This window comes from Tachypleus tridentatus, chromosome 8 (assembly GCF_004210375.1).
Source record: "Tachypleus tridentatus isolate NWPU-2018 chromosome 8, ASM421037v1, whole genome shotgun sequence".
Classification (NCBI taxonomy): domain Eukaryota; kingdom Metazoa; phylum Arthropoda; class Merostomata; order Xiphosura; family Limulidae; genus Tachypleus; species Tachypleus tridentatus.
In genome coordinates, this window is record NC_134832.1 from 6,886,638 (window position 1) to 6,909,876 (window position 23,239).

The 23,239-nt window shown below is 34.5% G+C and overlaps 1 protein-coding gene across 1 annotated transcript in view; it reads left to right on the plus strand.

Moving 5' to 3' along the window:
- Positions 1 to 4,898, plus strand: part of LOC143223864 (tubulin-specific chaperone D-like) — a 39,673-nt gene extending 34,775 nt beyond the window's left edge. Inside the window, exon 7 of the mRNA XM_076452340.1 lies at positions 3,112 to 4,898. Coding sequence (XP_076308455.1) covers positions 3,112 to 3,684 — 573 coding nt within the window. The 3' untranslated portion in view covers positions 3,685 to 4,898. The remainder of the gene's footprint in view (positions 1 to 3,111) is intronic.
- The last annotated feature ends 18,341 nt before the right edge of the window (positions 4,899 to 23,239 follow it).

Here is a 23,239-nt window from a genome sequence, read left to right on the forward strand (position 1 = left end):
GTTAAAACTTATAAATGTTGTGTGTTTTGTCAATCATTTTCATCTTAACTTTTTACATTATTGTTACTTAGCATGATACTTGAACAAATAAATGCATAGTTTCAGAAAAACCTAACTAATGAGAAGAACAATCTGATAAATTTCCATATGTCAATCAATATTTATATTTTTAAGCTCACTAGCTTTCTCAGTTCTGTATAGTTATTAGAACAGTATTCTACTAACATAAACTGTAAAAAAAGCCTTTTTCTTATCCTTTGTATGACATATTCTAGTGACAGAAATTTAAAATAAAAATTAAAATATTGGATACAAAAATATGTGAATGATAATGTTTAATATTAATAGACCACATTAAGCGATATTTTTGCACTTTATAAGTAATTGTGCAGCATACTCCTACAGCCATCATTTCCTAGGTCTAAGTTACAGCAGAAAATTGAGTCTAAGATCCTCTGTAAGATGACTGATTTTTTAGTTGCATATGTTATTCATTCATTTTGGTATTTGCCTTAGAAATTCAGATAAATAATGTGTTGTCAGTTACTGTTGTTACTTGCTCAGTTGAAAACTAGAAAAGTTATATGTTATAAACAAAGGATAGTATGTATTTATTTATTATCAACATAAATCAATATTTGTACTTTCTTTTTTGTTGTAATTGTTTTTATTCTGAAGCTATATATTTATTAATGTTCTGAACAGTGTTCATTCCGGTAAATTGTGAGAATTTGATACTCTGATTTTGGAGTCAGTGGACCTAAATATAATGTACAGTATGGGTAGAAATGCCACATTTAATACTGAGCAATTTAATTTTAATATGTTTTCTTTCAAGTATGATTGTAGAATATTTAGTTTTACCTAAATTTTGTTACCTGTAGGTTTAAAGTATTTTGTTTTACCTATATGATGAAATTCGATATACAGCTTGTATTTAGCTCTCCCTATCTATGGCACAGTAGTAAATCTGAAAGCTTATAATCCTAAAAACCAGATTTTGATACCTGTGTGCAGTAGAATTTAAAAAAAAAAATGTATACAAATTTCAAAAGATCTTGAACAAAGTAGTATTTTATTATAGAAGTATGATTAATAAAACCATACAAACAGCATTCACTGGCAATAGCAACCACCAGTAAATTTATAAAGGTCACATGCATGAAAGTTGCAGTTACTTACAGTAACAAAAGAAGTTTAAAAATCTCACTTGCAATATCTTCATTTTTGAAACAATTTTTTTTCTTGTCTTAGTTCCCAGATGGGTCAGTGGTAGGTTTACAGACTTATAATGCTGAAATCTGTGATTCAGTTCTCATGCTTTAGACAGTCATTATATAGCTTTGTAGTAAAACAATCTCATGATTAGTAATTATTATGAAAATTGGTCCATTTATAATTCATAACAAAAAAGTAATGCATTTTTTTGAAGTTTAAGCTTTTAGGAAAGCTAAATTAACAATTTTAAAACCACGAGAAGTACACTATAACATTTACTGCTTTGTTTCAGTCTTTTGGCTGTGATTAGTCTTTGTTTAGTGTACAAATAATTCCAACTACTTGTGCAAAGAGTAATATTAATATAAGTGATGACTTTTTGTTTTACATATTGCTGTAGCTGTGTTATACAGCCCAGTTAGTTTTGGTTTATGTGCATTAAATTGTTTTTGGTTTATTATTATGATAATGGTCAAATATTATTTCAAAGTGAAACATTTTGTGTAATTGTCTAGAATATGAAGGCCTTCTGAGAGCAATTGTCATACAACTGTGTTGGTTGCATTTTTTTTCTGTAGAATTGATTTTGTAAAACACAATTCCAATTTTAGAACTCATACATAGAATATTATCATCATAAAAGTTTGCCATATGTTATGTATCTATATGTCTAAATTGTATTTTAATAAATTGAGGTAAGTATGTAAATAATGTACAAAAATGGCAAAAATAAAAGTTATCACAAATTGTATTAGATAATAAGATCATAATCTATAAGATAATTATTACATTAATTTCTTATACATTGATGGATTGAACTTGTGTCACCTTTTTCAAACAATCCTGGTTGTTCATTCAACTGTCACTAAGAAATCTTGCCATAACAAATGAGAGGCTTACGAGGGCTGTTCGAAAAATACGCGGACTGTTTGAATTGCACGGCTCCAGTTGGTTCCAGGGGAATCCGCTTGGTGTCGCTAGGTTCGCACAGATCAGCTGATTACGACGCCATTTTCCAATTGCAGATATCTTCATTCGTGTATTAGCTACGTGGTTTTAAGTGAAATGCGATTTTTTTCGTTTGGCGGATTTCAGAATGAATGACCTGAAGGAGCAACGACTTGCTGTGAAATTTTGTGTTAAACTTGGAAAATCTGTGACTGAATCTTTTGCTATGCTAAACACGGGCTTACGGTGATGTTGCTATGAAGCATATGGCATGTTTCAAGTGGCATGAACGTTTTAAGGATGGTCGACAGTCCATTGAAGATGATGAGTGTCCTGGACGTCCTTCCACATCAACTGACGACCCACACGTCGACAAAATCAACACCCTTGTGCGGGCAAATCGACGTCTGACTGTCAGGGAGCTTGCTGAAGAGTGTGGGATATCAGTTGGATCTTGTTACGAGATTTTGACCGAAAAATTGAAGATACACTGCGTTGCTGCGAAATTTGTGCCTCAGAACTCGTGAGTTTTTGGCCAAACACTCGATCACTGTTCTTTCCCACCCCCACCCCCCTACTCATTGACCTCGCTCCTTGCAATTTTTTCTTGTTCTCCAAACTCAAAAGACCCTTGAAAGGAAGAAGATTTGAGACGATTCCCGAGATTAAGGCAAATGCAACGAAGGAGCCGGAGGACATTACAAAAGAAGCGTACCAGGACTGTTTCAACAAGTGGAAACACCGTTGGGATAAGTGTGTACATTGGGGAGGAGAGTACTTTGAAGGGGTCCCAGACCTGTAACTTCCAAATAAAGTACATTTTGTTTTATGACGTCTGTCCGCGTATTTTTTGAACAGACCTCGATTAGTAATGTAACAGTTGCTTTTGTTTTCTCTTCATAAGATGCTTAAAATAAAGCATTAACACTGATTCTTATGTTGTAGGTAAAACATTCAAGGGCCTCATTACTGTTCTACCTGAATTCAGCCCAGAATGATATGGACACTTTCAACTGTATTTGTGACACTCTTTTGAAAGTATTTGAAAATAATTTGGGTAAGGACTATGTCACAATTCCTTTTCTGAAAACTGTAGATCACTTACTTGCTGCAGGTGTATTTACTATTTTCAGTAAATCAGTGAATCATTCCTTTCCACTGGAACTGTTAGATCTCTGCTGGAAGGAGGTTGCTAAGTCAAAAGATCCTCAAAAAATTATGGCTGCAATAGATGTGTTTTGTGGTTTACTACAATTTCCAGAAGTATGTGGAAAAAGGGCTTTGACAATTCTGGCTATCCAGCTTTGTCACCGCTATCCTCGTATTCGAAAAGTAACAGCTAATAAAATCTACGAAGCTTTAATATTTTACCCTGAAATTACAAGTGAGGACACGGCAGATGATGTTATGACCATTCTCAGTGACACTGAGTGGGATGTGAGTGTTGAGATGTTGAGACCAATTAGAAACAAACTGTGTGAGCTCTTGAGAATCCCAGTTCCAAAGAATGTGAAGTGATTATGAACATTTCGTTTACAAACATTTGCTATTCTTGAAAAGTTCAAACATTTTATTGTTTTACTTTGAGATAGCTAACCTGCTTACTGTCATTAAAGATGCTTTTTAACAATTTTTATAAATAAGAGCACATTACATAACTTACTTACCTAGTTTTAGCTTGCATTAAAGTAATATTAGCTAAGTGTACAATTATCGAAATGCTGACAACTGCTATGAATTGCAGCCATACCCCATAATAAAAATTGAAGTATGTACTGAAAATTGCCCCTTAGTGTGATAATGATCATTGCTTGAATAAAATATTTCATTTTATTGTGTATTTATTACTGTATAAATAGTAGTTTAACATATAAAAAAGTAAAGAAGTTACACCATCATGACTTCTTAGATATCTACTATATTTAACAAAGATTATTACTTTACTATAGTGAAAATACTAGAACTAGAAGAAAATCATACAGAATTTTATCACAGTACACAGTAGCAAAATACCTGTGATGTTTGAGTTTGTTGATTGAATGTGCTAACTTTCTTTTTGTTATTAATGAAATTATATTCCTCACTTCTGCTCATTAAAGATAAAAAGATGATAGAGTTTTAAAAATGGCACTTGATTAGCCAAACTGTTAATTTGAACTTTTTTTTTCAGTTACTGTCTCTTATTTAATTTACTTCAGTATTAAATATGGGTGTTTTATATATTGTTTTTTATCACTTGGCAAATTGAAATTGCTCAAGTCATAAAAATCATTAAATCAAACTAGTAACATCATGAGAAGTGGTAAGTTTTGTTTCTTTTCTTTTTTCTTATTAAATTTTTGTGTTTCAATATTCTTTTTAAATTTACTAGAGTTTTTTTGTTTATCTAAAGAAAATGGGTAATGTTTGGGTGTTGTGCTAAAGCTGACTGATTCATAATTTTTCATGAATTTCCAACTATAGGAGATTTTAATAGGTGTAGTACCTGGCTTAAATTGTGTGTAGAATATGGTTTTGTAAAACATCTTGTGCCAAGTAATAATGCTTTTCCAACCACTTTCTACACTGCACTAATGAACTATGCTGGCTGTTATACAAGGAATGAACTAAAGTTTCAGCAATTAACATATGTGATGAGAGAAGTGAGACAGGAAATCTTTATTTGAATAAAAGTGTATTGTCAAGAAAGCTGCGAGTTAAATAAAAAGTTTTGAAACAATGTACCATCCCCATATATTGGTCTTGTACTCATTCCAAGTAAGCATCACAGCTTCATTAAATAGGGTATCTGATTAAAAACACACATACACATAAATCAAAGGTGCACAGGTTTTGGTTGCACTGCATTTATCTCTGATGTTATTTTCATTACTGAGATCTTGAATTTGATCAGTTTCCTCCACAAATACATCTTACAAATTATTACTGTTACCAAAACTTCCATTGCCTTCTACAATGCCATATTAACATTTTTACAAACAAATTGTTGCTTTGATGAAAGAAAAATATACTTTACATGTGTTAACGTACTTTTAAAAGAACTGTAAACAATCAACTGCTCATCAGTTCTTTCTTTGAGACACTATGGATTTATATGGCATGCTGACCCCATTTTCATATTGCAAAATGGAGGGAAAGATACTCAAATTTGAAAGATTGATATAAATTAATGTGCAAAATTTCCCCTTCTAACAAATTAAGTTCACAAGAAGACCAAAGAGACATCAAACTAGAAGTCTTGCAACTGATAAAGTTTAAAGGAGCATGAAATATTGTTTAACCCCTTCATGTGGATTCCTGCACATAGTGAGGGGACCTCCCAGGGAAGGTTCTGTTCTTTCAGTTTACCTCCTCTGGGATTTAAACATCCACCCACATGTTTGCCATGGATCCTGGTGGTTGAGGGGTCCAACCTTGATACACCACTTTGGCCTTGAATTCCTGTAGACGGGCGGCCTTGGGTCAATCAACTGGTCCCCTCAGGCTAGGGTCAACCACATACCAGTGTTGAATGTTCTCAACAGGTGTTGTGGACAATGCATCTGATGCTGATGTCTGGGTATAGTGCTCACGAAACCCTGGCGTAGCTGTAGTGTCCTTGTTTGACATTGTAGTACATCCCTTAGTAGGGCTCAATGGTGGATGGGGTCAGTGGGCACCAAAATTTTCCTATTTTTATTATGGATAGTCCAATTACAAATCTTAATAGTGAAAAAAACAGTCTATAGGTAAACAACCACATCTTGAAGATTCTGAGCAGCATCCTCACCATCTGTACCACCTGTTGTACCTCATTTTCTTATATTGCATTCACTTTCAGACAAAACTTTAGGGCAAATGTCTCCCTTTTTCATTCAGAAGGGACTAGAGGGACTTGCTGGCTCTCCAAAGTCAATAAAGAAGCTTTGATCTGGTGACATGTCTCAACACAGTGAACTCCTTGTGATGAATTCAAAGTAGCATGAGGTGTAACCTCAAAAGATATATCCCCAATTGCCAATTGAAGAACATCCCAAAGTCAGAGATTCTTGCTGGTTTTTCCACCCAAGGAGTTTCTACAGTGAAGCATGATGGGATTATGGTGCTGACCAATGCCCTCATTCTCACATTTACGTCACCACGTCCTCCTGCCACCATCAAGGCAGGTTATCTTAATTTCAGAGTGCAGCCATACATTCCAAACCCTCTCTCTGTTTCTAGTGTCAGTGGATTGGTCACTCAAGACATCATGTCATGATTCCTTGACATGTGCTCATTGCAGTGGCAAGGACCATGATACCTACGAGTGTGAAACGGACCCTCATTGCATCAATTGCAATGGCTCTCACCCGTCCTACTTTTGTTCTTACCCTAAATGGTTGGAAGAAAAAGAGGTCCAGCATTTGTAAACAATTCATAACATTACTTATTCTGATGCTCGAAAATTGCTGTCTACCACCTCATCTCGGACATATGCTGCAGCACTTCAAAATAATCGTACTCCAAACAAATGAAAAGTCTTTTGACCTCGATGGTTAAAAGGTTTTTGAATCAAATTCAACACCCATCTCTGTCCCTAACATACATTTCAGAAAATTCCAAGATCCACTTCCTTTGGTTCTCGGTATGGGCATTTCCTCGGATACATTGTCTCCCACCCCAAGATACAAAACGATCATTTTTGTTCATGTCCTCAGTCACTGGAATCTTCTTCCAACAGCAAAGACCTGCCCAATTGACCCAGGGGCAGCATCCATGGAGGTCGATAGGCCTCCCTCGAATAAGGTAGTGAAGAAAAAAAGACATGGTCATAAAGAGAAGGGCTCTCTACCCAATTTGCCTACACAAAAATAAAAATGGAGACCCTGATATAATGGAACTGTCAAGGCTTACGTTCTAATCTGGATGACATCAAAACACTGATTGCTTCCTACAATCCTGTGTCTTTCCTTACAGGAAACATTTCTGAAACCTGTTGGTTCAGTCACCTTTTGGCAGTTTTCCTTGAACAGAAATGACAGGCTGTGTGATGGGGTGGCATTGTTGGTTGATCAGCATGTGCCCACCCTATCTTTGTCATGTAACACACCCTTTGAAGCCATAGCCATCCATATTTTCTTGGGTCATACCATCACTGTTTGTTCTCTCGATCTGTCTCCTGAAGAGACCTGTGATCAATCAGACCTTGATGCTCTCATTGAACAGTTGCTGTCTTCCTTTTTTTATCCTGGGGGACTTTAATGGACATCATCCCCTCTGGGGAAGTGCTCATATTGATTGGAGGGGTTCCTCTGTAGAACGTATGCTCTCTGATCACAACCTTTCTTTTTTCAATATTGGTTCTTCTATTTATTTCCATGCACCTAGTCAGTCCTTTACTTGCTATTGATCTCTCAGTTTGCTCCCCTTCATTATTCTCCCATTTTTTATGGAGTGTTTTCAATAAACCACAAGGCGGTAATCATTTTCCTATAATCTTGAGAGAGACTGGCCATGGTCAATGTCACCTGACCCGCGTGCCCTGGTGGAATCTGGATCAGGCAAACTTGCCCTCTTTCATTGCTGTTGCACTACTTGATCCTGCTATTGTCGATAAGCCGTCAATACACGACTGTGTGGCAGCAGTAACTGACTGTATTATACAAGCAGCTGCTCAATGTGTTTCTAAAACCTTGACACGTTTTCCACTATATCCTCATCCATGGTGCAATCCTGCCTGCCACATGGCACGGAAGGCTCAAAAATGGGCTTGATATACTTTTCATAGATATACCACATTCTTGAACCACATCACTTTCCAGTGGACCCATGCACATGCTCAATGAGTAAGATGTCAAAGCCAGAAGGAATCTTGGGTTAAGTTCACAACTAGCATATCTTCTACCACCAATTCCAAAGTCATATGGGACAAGATTCGAAAGGTCAGTGGGCAATATAATTCTGTCCCCCTCTCGATCTTGTTCTCTGATGGCCATGAAGTAGCTGATACCTGAAGCATTGCCAATACTCTAGGTGAAAGCTTTTGCCAGGTATCTAGCACTTCTGCTTCTTCTTCCATCTTCTTAGCCATCAAGACTCAGGCAGAGCAATCACCTCTTTCCTTTTGAGCTGATTATTTCTCTAACTATAATCGTCTCAAACCGTTGGTGGAACTCAAACCGGCCCTTCATCAGTCTGTCAGTACATTGGTTGGACCTGATTATATACACTATGAGATGCTGCACCATCTATCTCTTGCTTCTCTTGCTATTTTTCTGATTGTTTTTAACCAGATCTGGCAGGAGAATGTTTTTCCTGATGCCTGGCACCAGGCTATTGTCCTACTTTTCTCTAAGCCTTTGAAAGTTCCCAAGATTCCTTCAAACTACTGTCCAAGTGCTTTGACAAGCTGTCTCTGTAAGACCTTAAAGAGGATGGTTAATGCTCATCTTGTTTGGTTCCTCGAATCAAACAACCTTTTCTCACCCACCCACCCCCTCTCCAGTGTGGGTTCCGGCAACAGCTCTCCACCATGGACCACCTGATTCGACTAGAAACGTCAATCAGAGAAGCCTTTCTCAAATGATAACATCTTGTATCAATATTCTTTGACATTGAGAAGGCTTATGATACAGCATGGAGGTATGGCATTTTGTGAGACCTCCATATTTATGGAATATGTGGCAATTTGCCCAGTTTTATTAAAAAAAATTTTAATGGGCAGGATATTCCAAGTTTGACACTTTCTCATTCTTTTCAACAGGAAGTTGGAGTCCCTCAGGGTTGTGTTCTGAGTGTCACACTTTTCAGTATAAAAATTAATGCCATCACTGAACAATTTCCACTCACTGTTGCAAAAGGGCTCTGTGTTGATGATTTTCACATCACATGTTAGTCGTCGAACAAGAGGTATATCGAGTGACAGCTACAGACTGCCCTCAATCGTTTACTGAAGTGGACCACAGCAAACGGTTTAATTTCTCTCTCTCTCTAAATCCGTTTGCATGCACTTTTGCTGCCAACGGGGTATTCACCCTGATCCTGAACTCCATATTGGTGAAGTTGTGCTGCCTATGGTCCCTGAGACAAAGTTCTTGGGGCTTAGCTTTGACTGTAAGCTGACCTTTATACCACACATCAAACAGCTATGAGTCAAATGTACAAAAGCACTGAACATACTCTGTGTCTTCTCTTCCACCACCTGGGGAGCAGATTGACGTTCTGTGCTAAAGATATATCGTGCTCTTATTTGATCAAATCTTGACTGTGGATCACTGGTCTATGGCTCTGCCAGACAACTGGCCTTAAAGATTCTAGATCCTATTCATCACCAAGGACTTCGGCTCTGCACTGTGGCTTTCTGCATTTCCCCAGCTCAGAGCTTATCCATAGAGTCTCAAGAACCTTCTTTGCACTTCTGCCTTTTGCAACAGTCTTTACTATATGCTTCAAAACTTTGTTCCTTACCAAAGCATCCCATATGGGGTTGTCTTTTCCTTTCTCAGTGGGCCATACTTTTTCAGAACAGATGGTCTGCCATTGCTTCTTTTGGCTCTGGTATCCAGGCACAGTTGGATAAATTGGGTCTGTCCTTGAATAACATTGCTCTATCCACTGGTCAGCCCATCCCACCATGGCTTCTTACAGTCCCCAATTGTGACCTATCTTTAATTCATCTGAGAAAAGCAGACACCCCTGATTGGAAATACTGTCTGCTATTTGCTGAACATCTTTCAAACCATCCTTCCATTCCTATTTATACAGACGGTTTGAAATCAGATGACTGTGTGGGCTCTACCATGGTTTGTTGTGGTTCGGTGGTTGCACACAGAATCCCCTCTATAGCTTCTGTGTTCACTGCTGAACTGTTTACGCCATTTACCTTGCCCTGGATCACATTGAAGCTAAGCAGTACTCAAACTGCACTATTTATATTGGCTCACTTAGTTCTCTACTGGCCTTGGAATTGCTTCACGTTAGTTCACACCATGTTCTCACCAATATTCAAAACTGACTGGCCCATTTCTCTTCAACATCTACTTCTATTCAGTTTTTCTGTATACCAGGCCACATTGGTTGACACCACAACTAAATCTATCTGCTCTGGCACTATCACCGCTGTGTGTGTCCCATATATGAACTATGGTCCTGTATTCAAGGCTTGGCTCTGTGCCAGCTGCTAGTCAATTTGGAGTGAGCAATGCGAAAACAAGCTTTTCCAAATAAAACCCTATATTGGACTTTGGCCATCTTGCTTCCTTAAGGATTGGAAAGAGGAAGTTGTTATAACTTGACTACACATTGGTCACAGTTTTTTAACTCATCATTTTCTTTTATCTGGAACTGGTGCACCAGTGTGTAGTTTGTGTAACACTTAGATCACAATAAATCACATTTTATTTTCTTGTCGTTGTTATGACTCTCAACGACAGCACCATTTTAAACATGTTCTGTCCCTTGGTTTATCCATAACATTAGACAGTGTTATTGGTGATGATGACACTGTCCACCTTGGAAATGTTTTTAGTTTTTTGAAGGTCATTAATCTTTTTAATGCCATTAAGTTTTTTAATTCATGCATTAGACCTTTTTTTAATGTGATTCCCTTTTAAGAATCCATCTAGTTCGATTTGAAATTAGGAAATGGCTGTAAAATCAAATAACCAGTACTGGAAAGGCCAACTTCAGGTGACTAATGCTTCTGTTCGAACTACCTGTTAGTCATTCTGGCAAATTATTATTAATATTTTGCTACAAGTATTTTAAAAATTTTATTACTTTTTGAAAATAGCCATAACGTCAAATAATTCAGAACCAGAACTGTAAAGGCCAACTTCAGGTGACTGACGGTGGTTTTTGTACTTTCCTGTTAGTCTTCCTGACGAGTTCAGATAATTACAGTTATGCTACAGAAAGTCCTCTGCCACTTGTATTACTGTAATTTTTCTCTTAACGTTGTAGACTAGATATAAACGTTGGTTCTGTGCTATTTATGTGTTTTTTAGAACTTTGTTTTGTTTTACCTTAATTTCCTTGTATGAATTTTACTAAATTTACTTTTAACTTTTAACCGGATGTTTGTCGCAGATAGCCTAGCTGCTTTGTGCCATAAAACACTAAATCAACCAACCATTATTTGATTGAGTATTTATGATTGTGTGATCATATGTACAACATGAAGTGTGAAGTATCGGGTAGGATTAGCGTGTCCTTAATAAAGGAAAATCAATGGTCACCTGGTTTTAACATCTACAAGATGTGGCCACTATCAATTGATGCACAGTAGTGGTCTCATTTTGAGTCTCAGGTATGAGTGCATTTCTATTCTACTGTGTTTTGATTTTATTGTGACCTGGAGTGTATGTTGTTTTTATTGCATCCCCTACTGGAACAGTGGTAAGTCTTCATATTTATACTGCTAAAATCAGGGGTTTGATTCCCCTTGGTGGACACAGCAGATAGCCTAATGGCTTTTCTATGAAGAAAACAAACAAATATGTTTTTATTGCATCTTGAGAATGTATCTCGATGTAAAAATGAAATAGTTTACAAGAAAAGTAAGCCAAGAAAAGGAATTAACAGCATCAGGAACAGTTTCTGTTCTTGGTTCGTCTGGTGTTCATGAGTTATCTGATAACTGGCCTAGCTGCCTGACTACTAATAAAAAAAAAAAAATTATTGTTGCAGGAAGTACAATTGGCTGGATGTTAGAAATAATAAAATTGGTTGTATGCCATGCCATAAAGGATAATCAACAGTCAAATAACTTATTTTGGTAAGTGAACTGCAACAGCTTATGTCTTTGTAATAAAAACTTTTCAATCACAAAGAAACTGCAGAATGTAAAGCTGTGGTACAATTGTTAATTTAAACTGAAAAAGAGACCATTACAAATTGTGTTTCAAAACATTATCTTGCAAAAAAAGTTACTACCATAAAAAAATTCCCACAGCTTATATGTAAAAGAAAACCAATCATTTCATAACTTTGAATCTGAAATAGATTTACAAGAACTCAGTGGAATTGGCATAGGCCATATCCTTTACTCAGCAAACATATATATTAACATTGTGAACACACTAATGATGAAATGAACAAAAATACGAAGTAGTGTATTTACTAAATCAAAATGCCCCCCAGCAGCTACAAATCGGGTTTCGATACCCGTGGTGGGCAGAGCACAGATAGCCCATTGTGTAGCTTTGTGCTTAATTTAAAAAAAAAATCAAAAAGTAGAAATTCATTCATAATAAATGAGTGAACTTGTTTTAGTAAAAATGTACCTTAAAAGTCTATGTTCAAACTCATAGACCAGATAATAGAATGAACTCACTGGTAAATTTATATTTAGATTTGATCAAACTTTAAAATGTTACTTCAAAAGAAATTTTTTACTCTTTACTTGACTGTCTTCAGTCATATGGAATGAATGAAGACTACCTGAAAAGTTATTTACTTTGTGTGGCATATGATGGTGCAGTGTGATGTTGGGGAGTAAAAGTGAAGTTAAGAAATTGATGAAAGACAAATTTCATTCTGTAATTAGAACTGTCAGTTAGTTGTATTGTAAAATCATTCTCAAGGATCAGCAAATTTAAATCATTTATTGATAATATTTATGTCTTATATCACCCATTACTTAAAAATAGTAAAGAGCTGAAAATGTATGGGAACTTGCTATACATTAAACTTTAAAAATTGGCTGATTTTAAATACTCAATGGGTGGCATCTAGTTTCTGGTCAGTTTCTTCTGTTTGGGAAAAGTGTGAAACATTAGTGGAATATATTAAAGAAGCAAAGCATAATTCAACAAGAGACAAAAAAGAGTAATGTGCATATGAGGGCTTACAGTGAAAAATTAAAATTTTTTTTTTATTAAATTTCGTATTGACGTGAGATGCTTTCCAAGAATTATCGTGATTGAGTTTGGACTTACAAGAGTATGATGTAGACTTCTGGAGCTCATAAAATAGGTAACAAGGGGTAAAAGCAAATACAAAGTTAAGAATTCTTTTGAATTTGTGGAAAGAATTGAGCATATAATTTTAGATAAAAACATTTTGGTGGTGTGTCAACGTATACAAAAATGCATGTAGAAAAACTTGCATGTTTTGGAGGGGGGGAATGAAAGAAAATAATAACTGTTTTAGAAGTAATGGATATGGTTAACTTGATAGAAGTATGGTTGAAATTCTTTTTCTATCAAATTAACAACAAAGTTTATGAACAGAATGAAAGTTAAACTGTTGGTTCTCCTTTATCTTTGTTAGTATGTGATTTATTTATGATGAGTTCTTGAAAGTGAAGTGCTAGAACAAGCAGATAAAAACCTGAAGTATGTTTGAGGTATATAGATTACATTTTTTTATTTGGCAGCATGATGTAGATGAACTACTTAATTGATAATTCTGTAAGATTTAATTATGAAATTGATACAAATGGTTGTTTACTTTTGAATATTTTAGTGAGTAAAAATAAAGATGAATTGGAAACTACAATTTATCATAAACATTTTCTGTAATCATTCCACCACATCAAAAATCTTGTCACTAAGTCTCAAAAGCTAGTTTTTTTTACTCTTATGTGGATAGGATACTAAAATTATGTTGTAAACAGGATGGTATTAACATTGAGTTTCTTTTAACTAAGCACATAGTTGTAGAAAGAGGTTTTAGTCCTGATGTTGTTGACAGAACTGTTATGAAAGTAAAAAACACAAAAAACGGGAAGGTTTATTTATAGTTTAAACAAATCACAAAAAAAACTTTTTAATTAACATTATAGACCAATAGTAATCTTGATATTTGCCTAGAGACAAGTAGGGAGGAGTTTATGTTGGTTTGGTCGTTTAGAACTTTTTCTGAATTTGATTTTAGACTTTTTTTATTTCTAAAATTTCCAGGGTATCTAGTTATTTATCTTTTTAACACTTGTGTAACATTTTGACTATTCCTACAATATTATCTAAAAATTCAGATTTTTGCAAACTGTTGCATCTTTAGGGAAAACTTATCACCAACTATTACAAACTGTAATTGCTGCCAAATGGTAATGTCATATGCTACAAGTAAGCAGTGATTAATATGTGATTTTGGGATAAATATCCATGCGTGTTAGTATCCATGTGAAATAAATAATTTGACAGAGATAATAAGTCGTACTTATGTTTGGTAACTTAGAAAGAAAGTTTTAGATTTGGTATTAAATTCAAGTATTCATAATGTGTGAATTTCTGATAAGAAAGAGAAACATAAAACTGCAGTATTACTACACAAAAGGAGGCTCAGCATGGCTAGGTGGTTAAGGCATTTGACTTGTAATCTGAAGGTCACGAGTTCGAATCCCCGTCGCAGCAAAAATGCATGCCCTTTCAGCCGTAGGAGCATTATAATGTAACGGTCAATCCCATTATTCATTGATAAAAGAGCAGCCCAAGAGTTGACAGTGACTAGCTGCCTTTCTTCTAGTCTTTCACTGCTAAATTAGGGATGGTTAGTGCAGATATCCCTTTTATAGCTTTGTGCAAAATTCAAAACAAAACAAACAAACAAACAATACTGCACAAAAGAAGTTTTTAATACAGGTTAGAAAAGAAAAACAGTTATTTGACTTAACAATGACATTTTGAGAAACTATTGTGTGGTTCAAATGGAATGTGTTATTTTCTAATATTTAATGACTATTACATACATAGAATCATGTAGGTATTATTCATGAAAGATTTGCCCAATTATCTTTCCCACTATTTTCGACTTAGTTTATCATGAATCACACTTTACGATAAGCTTTATGTAGTTAACACTAGAGAGGAATGTTGAACTAAATTCATGTGATGTATGGTAGTATGATATTCTGTGAGCATATCATGTCATGTCACCTGTAAGACCACCACAGCTTCAGTTATATACCTCTTTTAAGCATAGTGATAAGCTGACTTTATGTGAGGATTTTCCATCAAACTTTCCATATCTTGCCTCAACTATGATTGCGTTTGATGTTCTTTGATGGGTAATTATCAACTGTTCAGCTTCACATATTCCAAGGCCAAATTTAGACTTGTCTCGAATTTTGTAGTTCACTGTGTTCAAGACTTATGATCCATGAGTGTTCTTCCAGCTGTTAGTTATTCAGAACATACTATTTTATTTGGATCTACTTCACTCAAGCCTTTGGATATAAATTTATTCTCAAGAAGTCCTGGTACGAGTACTTCACTTCTGGTAGCACAAATGTTGTTTTTTTGGCTGTTACCAAAAGCTCAACCTTTGATATAGTAATTATCGTAAAGTGCACTGGGCTTTCCTGGTCATAGATTTTAAAACTGTTTGAAAGTAGTCTGAACTCATATCCATGTCTCGACATTAAGTTAGTTTCTAATATACACTCTTTCTTGATGTCAGTTGTCTACACGACATGAGACACAGTGAAGATTCCTACAATACAAGTAAATTCAACTTTTTACTTGCTAAAAATTTATGTACACTTGCTGTTCACATCAGTTAATCTACTTTCATCATCCCAAGTGGAAACTTTACACCTCTCATTATCAAGCTCGGTCAAACAATTTTAGCAATAAAATCAATGCCAGTCAATATACTGAAGGTTTTCACATAAAAAAACCCATGGACTCATGAACTGTTTTCTTTAATTTATGAACTTCCTAGGACAGATACAGTATTTTCAGCTAGCTAGTTTTTGTTTTCTGAATTGTGGTTATTGCTTTGATTTGTTAACAACTGATGATTCTAAAGAATCTTGGTTATAATGGACATTTTTCTCTAGATTCATAACACCTTCCTTTTACTGACACCCTTTAGAAAGAGTTGTAACTCCTTATGTGCTTATGTTTGAAATTTTTGGAAATATATCTGGCAAATTTATTGTATTGTGGTATTTTACATCTATCCTGTGTAACTAGTTATCCAACTAGTCATTTCAGTTCTTCTAAACTATTATCAGAGTGTGTTGGTATTTCTACTATTCGTTTAGGTGGCACTGTTACTTCTAAATGGTGCCTTTAATTGTTTATCTGCAACATTAATGGAGTCAAGTTATGTTCCCAACTGGACAGCTTCCTTTAAAAATATACATCTATTTTTCTTCATTTTAGTTCTCTTATGGAAGCTATAAGCTGGTAATATGATAATGTAACCTTTTTTCACATGGAGAATTTCAGGTAAGATAGCTTTACAAGATTTTCCAAACCTACTATAAGTTCAATTAATGTATCTTCTTTCCTCCATACTCTGTCCCACAGTGTTTATCTGAATACTTATCCTTTGTGTGGCACTTCAAACCTATTGAATAAGGAATCTAACAGTATTTTCAAATGAAAGGTAGATAAATGTTGTTAAAACTAAAAATGGATCCTCTTAAACTGGCAGCAATAAAAATAGTTTGTTGTTCACAATTTCACTCATTAATTCTGGAAATTATTTTACACTGCTCCTATTATGCCTCCCATGACACATTTCCACAATTGTCAATTAGTGATCAGTGATGTCGAGAAAACCCACTTGTAGAGAAATATATATGCAAAAACGGCTTGTATGGATTGAGAAAATATTTTACGTAGAAGAGCAAACAATATCCACTGATGACATAGCAGTGTTGTTAAAAAGTGTAGTTCAAATAGGCTTTATTTCATATATTTAATAGTACATGGTGTTTTTGGTTTTAATTCTTGGGTACATCCATAATGAGAAAAATATAATAAAATTTTATCAATACAAGTAGGAATTGATATGTATATAACCTAGCTAGCTATAGCATTGTAGAAACTTTTAATTCTACAGCATGTATTCAAACAAAAAGTAAATACTACAAAATTTGAGTTACTTAAAATTAGAAAATAACCTATACATTAGCTAAGACTAACATGATTACAGTGATTTGCTGTTGTATATACAAAGTTGCTCAGTTTAAGAGTTATTATTTAATTTGTTTAGTGATTTAATATTTAAAGACTTTAATCTTTTAACATGAATGTTAGAAATTTAAGTATTTTAAAAGCGATTATTGTGACAAGTTTTATTATATAACTGAACGAGACATACGTTGTATGTGCAGCTTAATTGCTGTACTAGACTTTTATAATACTGTTGATGCCATATTACTCAAAGCTTCAAAGTTTTCTCATCATGTTTAATATTGTTCTTACTAGAGGGTTAGGATTTCTAGATTTTCTGTTGTATGTTATAAATAAATGCAGTAAGACTGAAGTTAAACTGTGTGTCATTTTATCCATAATAGGCAATTTGTAAAGTAAGTTTCACAGCTTGTATTATAATAACAGAGATAAAGGAAAATTAGTTGTCTTTTCTAAGGGTGTTTTAAAGTAATTAAACAGCTTCTTTAGACATTTGACTTAATAAAAGATAATTATTTAAACTTCTGGACACAATTGTGGTAATCAACAATTATAGTGGTTATTTCGGAGTGAATTTCACATCTTTTGGGCTGAGAAAACACTTTACATAGAAGAGCGAACAACGTTTCGACCTTCTTCGGTCATCGTCAGGTTCACTATAATGGTAACAGGTAACAGGTAAGTACAAATACACTGAGAAAAACACAAAAACTTACACTTCTCGTACAGTCGCCGCGATGAAACAATAATCAGTGATGACGAGAAACCCACTTGTTGAGAAACAAGTGGGTTTCTCGTCATCACTGAATTTCACATCTTGTATTGTAACAACAGAGACTAAGAAAATTTTATCTCAACAGTTGTGTTTTAAAGTAAGTGAACCGAATTGTATGGAAGTTTGATATAAAATAGAAATATTTCAAGCTCTGGATACAAGTATGATAACCCCAGGTGTAATTTAAGCGAATTTGTCACTGATTGTATTATGATAGTAGAGGAGAGAAGAAACTATTTGTTTTTTGATTATTTTTTGAAATTAATCAAACCAGCTTGTGTGTGTTTTTGACGACAAAAAGAATTATTTAAAACTCTCTATTCAATTATGGTAAACAATAACCTAATGAATTCCTGTGCATATGATTGACATGTTATGAATATATATTGTTTTAAAACAAATTGTGTGCTGTCTGTTTATTGATGAAATTTATTGCTAATTAGTCAAAGACATGACAGAAATGGAGAGAGTAGGAGCACTAATTGAAATCACCAAGCTTATCTAACAGAAAAACGAAGGATCCAGAAATGAGAATGGTGTCATGGCAAATCGACCCAAGTTGCCTATATTTTATTAACAGAAAGACGACTGGGTGCTTTCCTGAAGAAATGTGAAAGATTTGCTCAAAGTCAGAATGGGAACAAAGGCAATTGGATAGTTAGTCTCTTCCTACTTTTACCATAAGTGATAAGTGTATGTAGGCATGATGTTAGAAGATGCAATGGTATATTATAAGTTAAAAGTGATTTTACGGAAACACCATGAGCTTCCTGAAGGATATTTTTACTGGAACTGGTAAAGTCAAACCTGTCAAGGGATAAATTGTATTTCAGTTTATGACACATCTATGGAGATAACTTACAAGATGGAGTGACATGAACAAGTGTGAAAATAGTTTTGAAGGACTTGCTGATCATTGCTCAAATGTGAACAGTTCATGATCATTGCTCAAATGACATGTCACTTTTCCTAAAAGAGAGAGTAACAAGAAATGTGGATAAGGTGATCAAGGTGACTGAACAGTACAGGAAAGCCCAGAGAGGGACTATAACTGGCAAGTCCAAAAACAAGTAGTTAATGTTGAAACCATTGGTGGGTGACCAAAAACAAGATACCTATTAAGGTAATAAGAAGTTAAGAAGCAGAACGCAGAAGAGATGCTATATTTGCTACAAAATGGGACATATTATGAATGAGTTTAAGTCTGTCACCAACAAGCAACAGCAGAAATCTAAGCAGAAAGCAAATAGATGCTATGGCTGTTACGAAATGTGGCACACTGCGAGAAAGTACAAATCAGCCATCAACAAACAGTAGAATAATTCTCAACATAAAGCAGCAGGAGCTACCTAAAGAAATAGTCCTGGCAAGAAACAAGAAAAGAATGTCACCATAATGCTATTGCCAGGAGAAAGAGAATCAAGATAACTCATCATATTCAACACAGCAAGAAAGTATCTATGATTAAACAGTGTATAATTGATGGTTAGCTCAAGTTTTAAATGGTGTTGTTGCACCATTGGTGACTGGAGCATGTGACAAACAGGTGCCAACAAATCATAACATGTCAGTAGGTGAAGGCTATGTTGAGGACAAGAAAGTTAAAGTCATACGAGATACGGAGTGCAGAATTGCAGCAGTGAGAACCAGTTTATTACCTGATGATCAGATGACAAGCAAGATACGTCAGTGTGTGTTACTTAATAGGAGACTAAGAAAGCTTCCAATAGCAAAAATAAAGTAGGATATTTCATACTACATGGGATACCTTGAAGTCATGTGTTTGAAGGCACTAATTTATAGCTTGTTGATTGATGACTGATTTTCAGTCATCAGAATAGTTCAAGAAAAGAAGAGCAAATTTGTAGAAGAAAGACTGCAGAAACTTTGGGATAATGCCCGAGAGGATATCGAACACAAAACAAAGGAAAAATAGACCTACAAAATACAGGACTGGGAAGAAATATTTTGTCGAATCTATCAATGCAATTCAACTGGAGAAGCTAAACACATCTATGATAAGAAGGCCAAGGATCGACATTTCAAGGTTTTACAGAAAATCATAGTTCTGCTACTCACAGCCAACAACAAATTTACCCTACTAATTAAAGTTAGATTTACATTTTATTGTTTTATGGTTAAATGCTTTTAGTCATATTTTATATTGATGTGATTCAGTACGTTAGATACAATAGAGAGATATAGGAATTGTGCAATAACTAGAACTTGTCATTTTAAAATAAAATAAAATTATGTGATCTTACATGCTAAATCATAATATTTTATCGTGCAATGTGAAAATATTACAAAGATTAATAGATGATACACTAAATAGCTGTATTAGTAACATTAAACTTGCTTTGATTGTTATTTTTTTTATCTGCCCTGGAAATTTGTTACATGTTATAATATAGTGAAATTGACTATTACATTATAATGCTCCTATGGCTAAAACAGTAAACACATTTAGCAATATGAAGATTCAAATCCGCGACCCTCATATTTTAATGCAAGCGCCCTAACCACTTGGCCATACCACGCCTATACTAAATGGAGTCTAGAGACTGTAAACAATTACTATTTTATTTGCTTAGATGATAAGAAAAACGTTATACACCCAACGATGTCAAAGATCAGAAAACGTTGAAAATGATATGTATATGCAATCTAGTGCGTCACTGGAGTTGAAGACACAAAGTCCACTGAAAATGTTTGAAAAATTAGGCAGTATAGTGCATTTTGGAACATTTGAGAAGCAACAACTGACATGAGCTACCTTGTTGATCCAGGAAATTTGTGAATAAATAATGACGTCTTTCCCCAGAATATCTGGATGTATTTTCTAAATGATAAAATTTCACTTTGTTCGGATTTGTGTAACATTTTGGTAATTAATTATGTGAGACAAAAGCTGATCACAATTTTATAAGACTTAGGAGTTTTGCATACAGTAACTGGTACGAGTTTGACCATGTGTCAGTGTCTACGCCGTGAGATGGAGTAGACAAATCTCGAAGGGTGTCACAGATACTTGTACAAATGAGTACGAATTGTGATCGTCTTTTTGCGTATATGTTACCTGTAATAATTGTTGACGTATGTAATGTAAAGACTGAGATACCACACTAGATCTCTTGATTAGGCCTTAAAGTGCATCATAATATCATTTTTCTTCTTCTGTTTTAGTCCAGTCAGATGTAATTAACATTATTTTTAGTCTAAAAATTATATTGCTGATGAGTTCGAGTTCAACCTGAGTTTCAGTATTTTAATCGCCAATCTTCCTTTTATTCTGACATCTTGTTTCGCTGTTGAAAATATACACAATTGTAAAGTAGTTGTTTTGGTCAAATGTTTCGTCACATTTGTTACGCAAAAAGCGCAAAATCAGAATACACTCTGAAGAAAATATTTAAAATGTAGTTTTGTTAATCTGGAATATAGCTTTTATAATACCCTTTTTCTGCATTATACTGTAACTCTTGTCACAAAAAGCTTAAGTGATCAGATACCTCAAAATATTAAGGTGCAGCGTGAAACGAATTACCGGTGCTTCTATTTGAAGGATTTTAAAAGAAAGTTTCATTATTTTTCATCAAAACGTACTTCCAAATGAACACAAAATTTCGTATTGTTGAATTCGAAGACGTGAGTTTTTGTGTCTTAGCACGAAAATCTTATTTTCGTCAGATATAGGAATAATATATTTGCAATTATATTTCTAAGCGAATCCAAATGTTCTACAGAAAAACATAGTATTGTGAAAACTTGGGCTGTCTTAGCAAAAGTTGCACCTTTTGACAAAACATAAAAATACTGCATTCTGTAACGGATTTAATATTATTTTAACATCGATGTTTGTTTCAGTGTAACATATATTTAGAAATGTATGTAACTTATATTCTTAAATGTGTATTGCACAAGTCCTGCTTGTTCTCAAAATTTGTTGAGGATTCTTGAGTGTAAAAACCAATATATATATATATATGTCTTACGAAAGCACTAGCATATCTTCGAATATTGTTGCCAACCGAACTGTAATAAAAGTTTATAAATCTACGCGCCAAGAGACCGAAGTTGGATCATACAGTCGAGATGCTATAAACCTCGGTTATAACTGTGGCAAAACGCTTATTAACCGTAAAACAACAGATATAGGTTTCAAATATCACAAACTTAAGTTAATTAACTTCGGACGTTAGCATTTCTACGAGGACATCAGATATTTTCGTTGGAAAAAACTCGCGTGTGAAGAATAGAGGTAGCTAGAATTCCCGACAATTGAAATGTATCTGTGTATCAACATTAAATTGCTTCTCGTGACCCGATAGAAAGGATAGAAGACTGAATATTGTTTGTAAGTTTGTAAAACTCTTGTATATAAATTATTATTTATAATAACCATTATTACAAATTGTATTGTTGTTTGTGTATTTAAATGTATTAGTTTTTTTTAAGAAAGAAAATTGTGTGTATCAATACTGTTGGTAAATATAATAAATTTAGTACATTTTGACATTTAATTAACATCTAAATTAAAAATTGAAATCTACGGCTATTTGAAATCGTAATACGTAACGTACGTAACATAATAAATCGGAGACTTTTCCGAGATAAATTATAGTGCGTAAGAATGTTTATTTCACTTAGTTTGTAAAATGGAAAAAATATTTTTTTGAAAACGTTGCTTTTGTGGTGAAATTTGTCTGACGGAAGGTCATAGTATACTTATAAATTTCAAAACACACGTTTTTTTTTAAACTTCACCCAAAGTTACGCGAAGGTTATCTGCGCTAGCCGTCCCTAATTTAGCAGTGAAAAATCTTCGACTATTCTTTTATCAATGAATAGTGGGATTGACTGCACATTCTATTGCTCCAAAGGCTGAATGGACAAGCATATATGGTGATACAAGGATTCGAACTCGCGACCCTAAGATTACGAATCAAGCACCCTAATCACCTGGTCATGGCAGGCTTGAACGCATGCTATCCGATCATAGAGTTCCATTAAAAACACACCAAAAAAACATAAGATAGTAAGTGTTTCACATTTATTTTACTTAGTTAATTTATGCCATATAACAGAAAAAAACAGATTTAGAAGTATTACGTTTGTGATTGGAATTGTTCAGCAGAATATTATTCTTTGTTTCGCACAGTGGATATATAAAATGTATCGAAACCACAAATTGAATATAAATTAAAACTATGGTGCTGAATATCAACTTTATTTTTTTTAGCTTTTTAATTTTGCGCAAATCTATACTAGAGTAATCTGCGTTAGCCGTCACTAATTTAGCAGTGTAAGACTAGAAGGAAGGCGGCTAGTCATCACCACCCACCACCAACGTTTGAGCTACTATTTTACCAACAAACAGTTGGATTGAACTTAACATTATAACGTCCTCACGGCTGAAAGGGCAAGCATGTTTGGTACCATGGGGATTCGAAACCTCGACCCTCAGTGT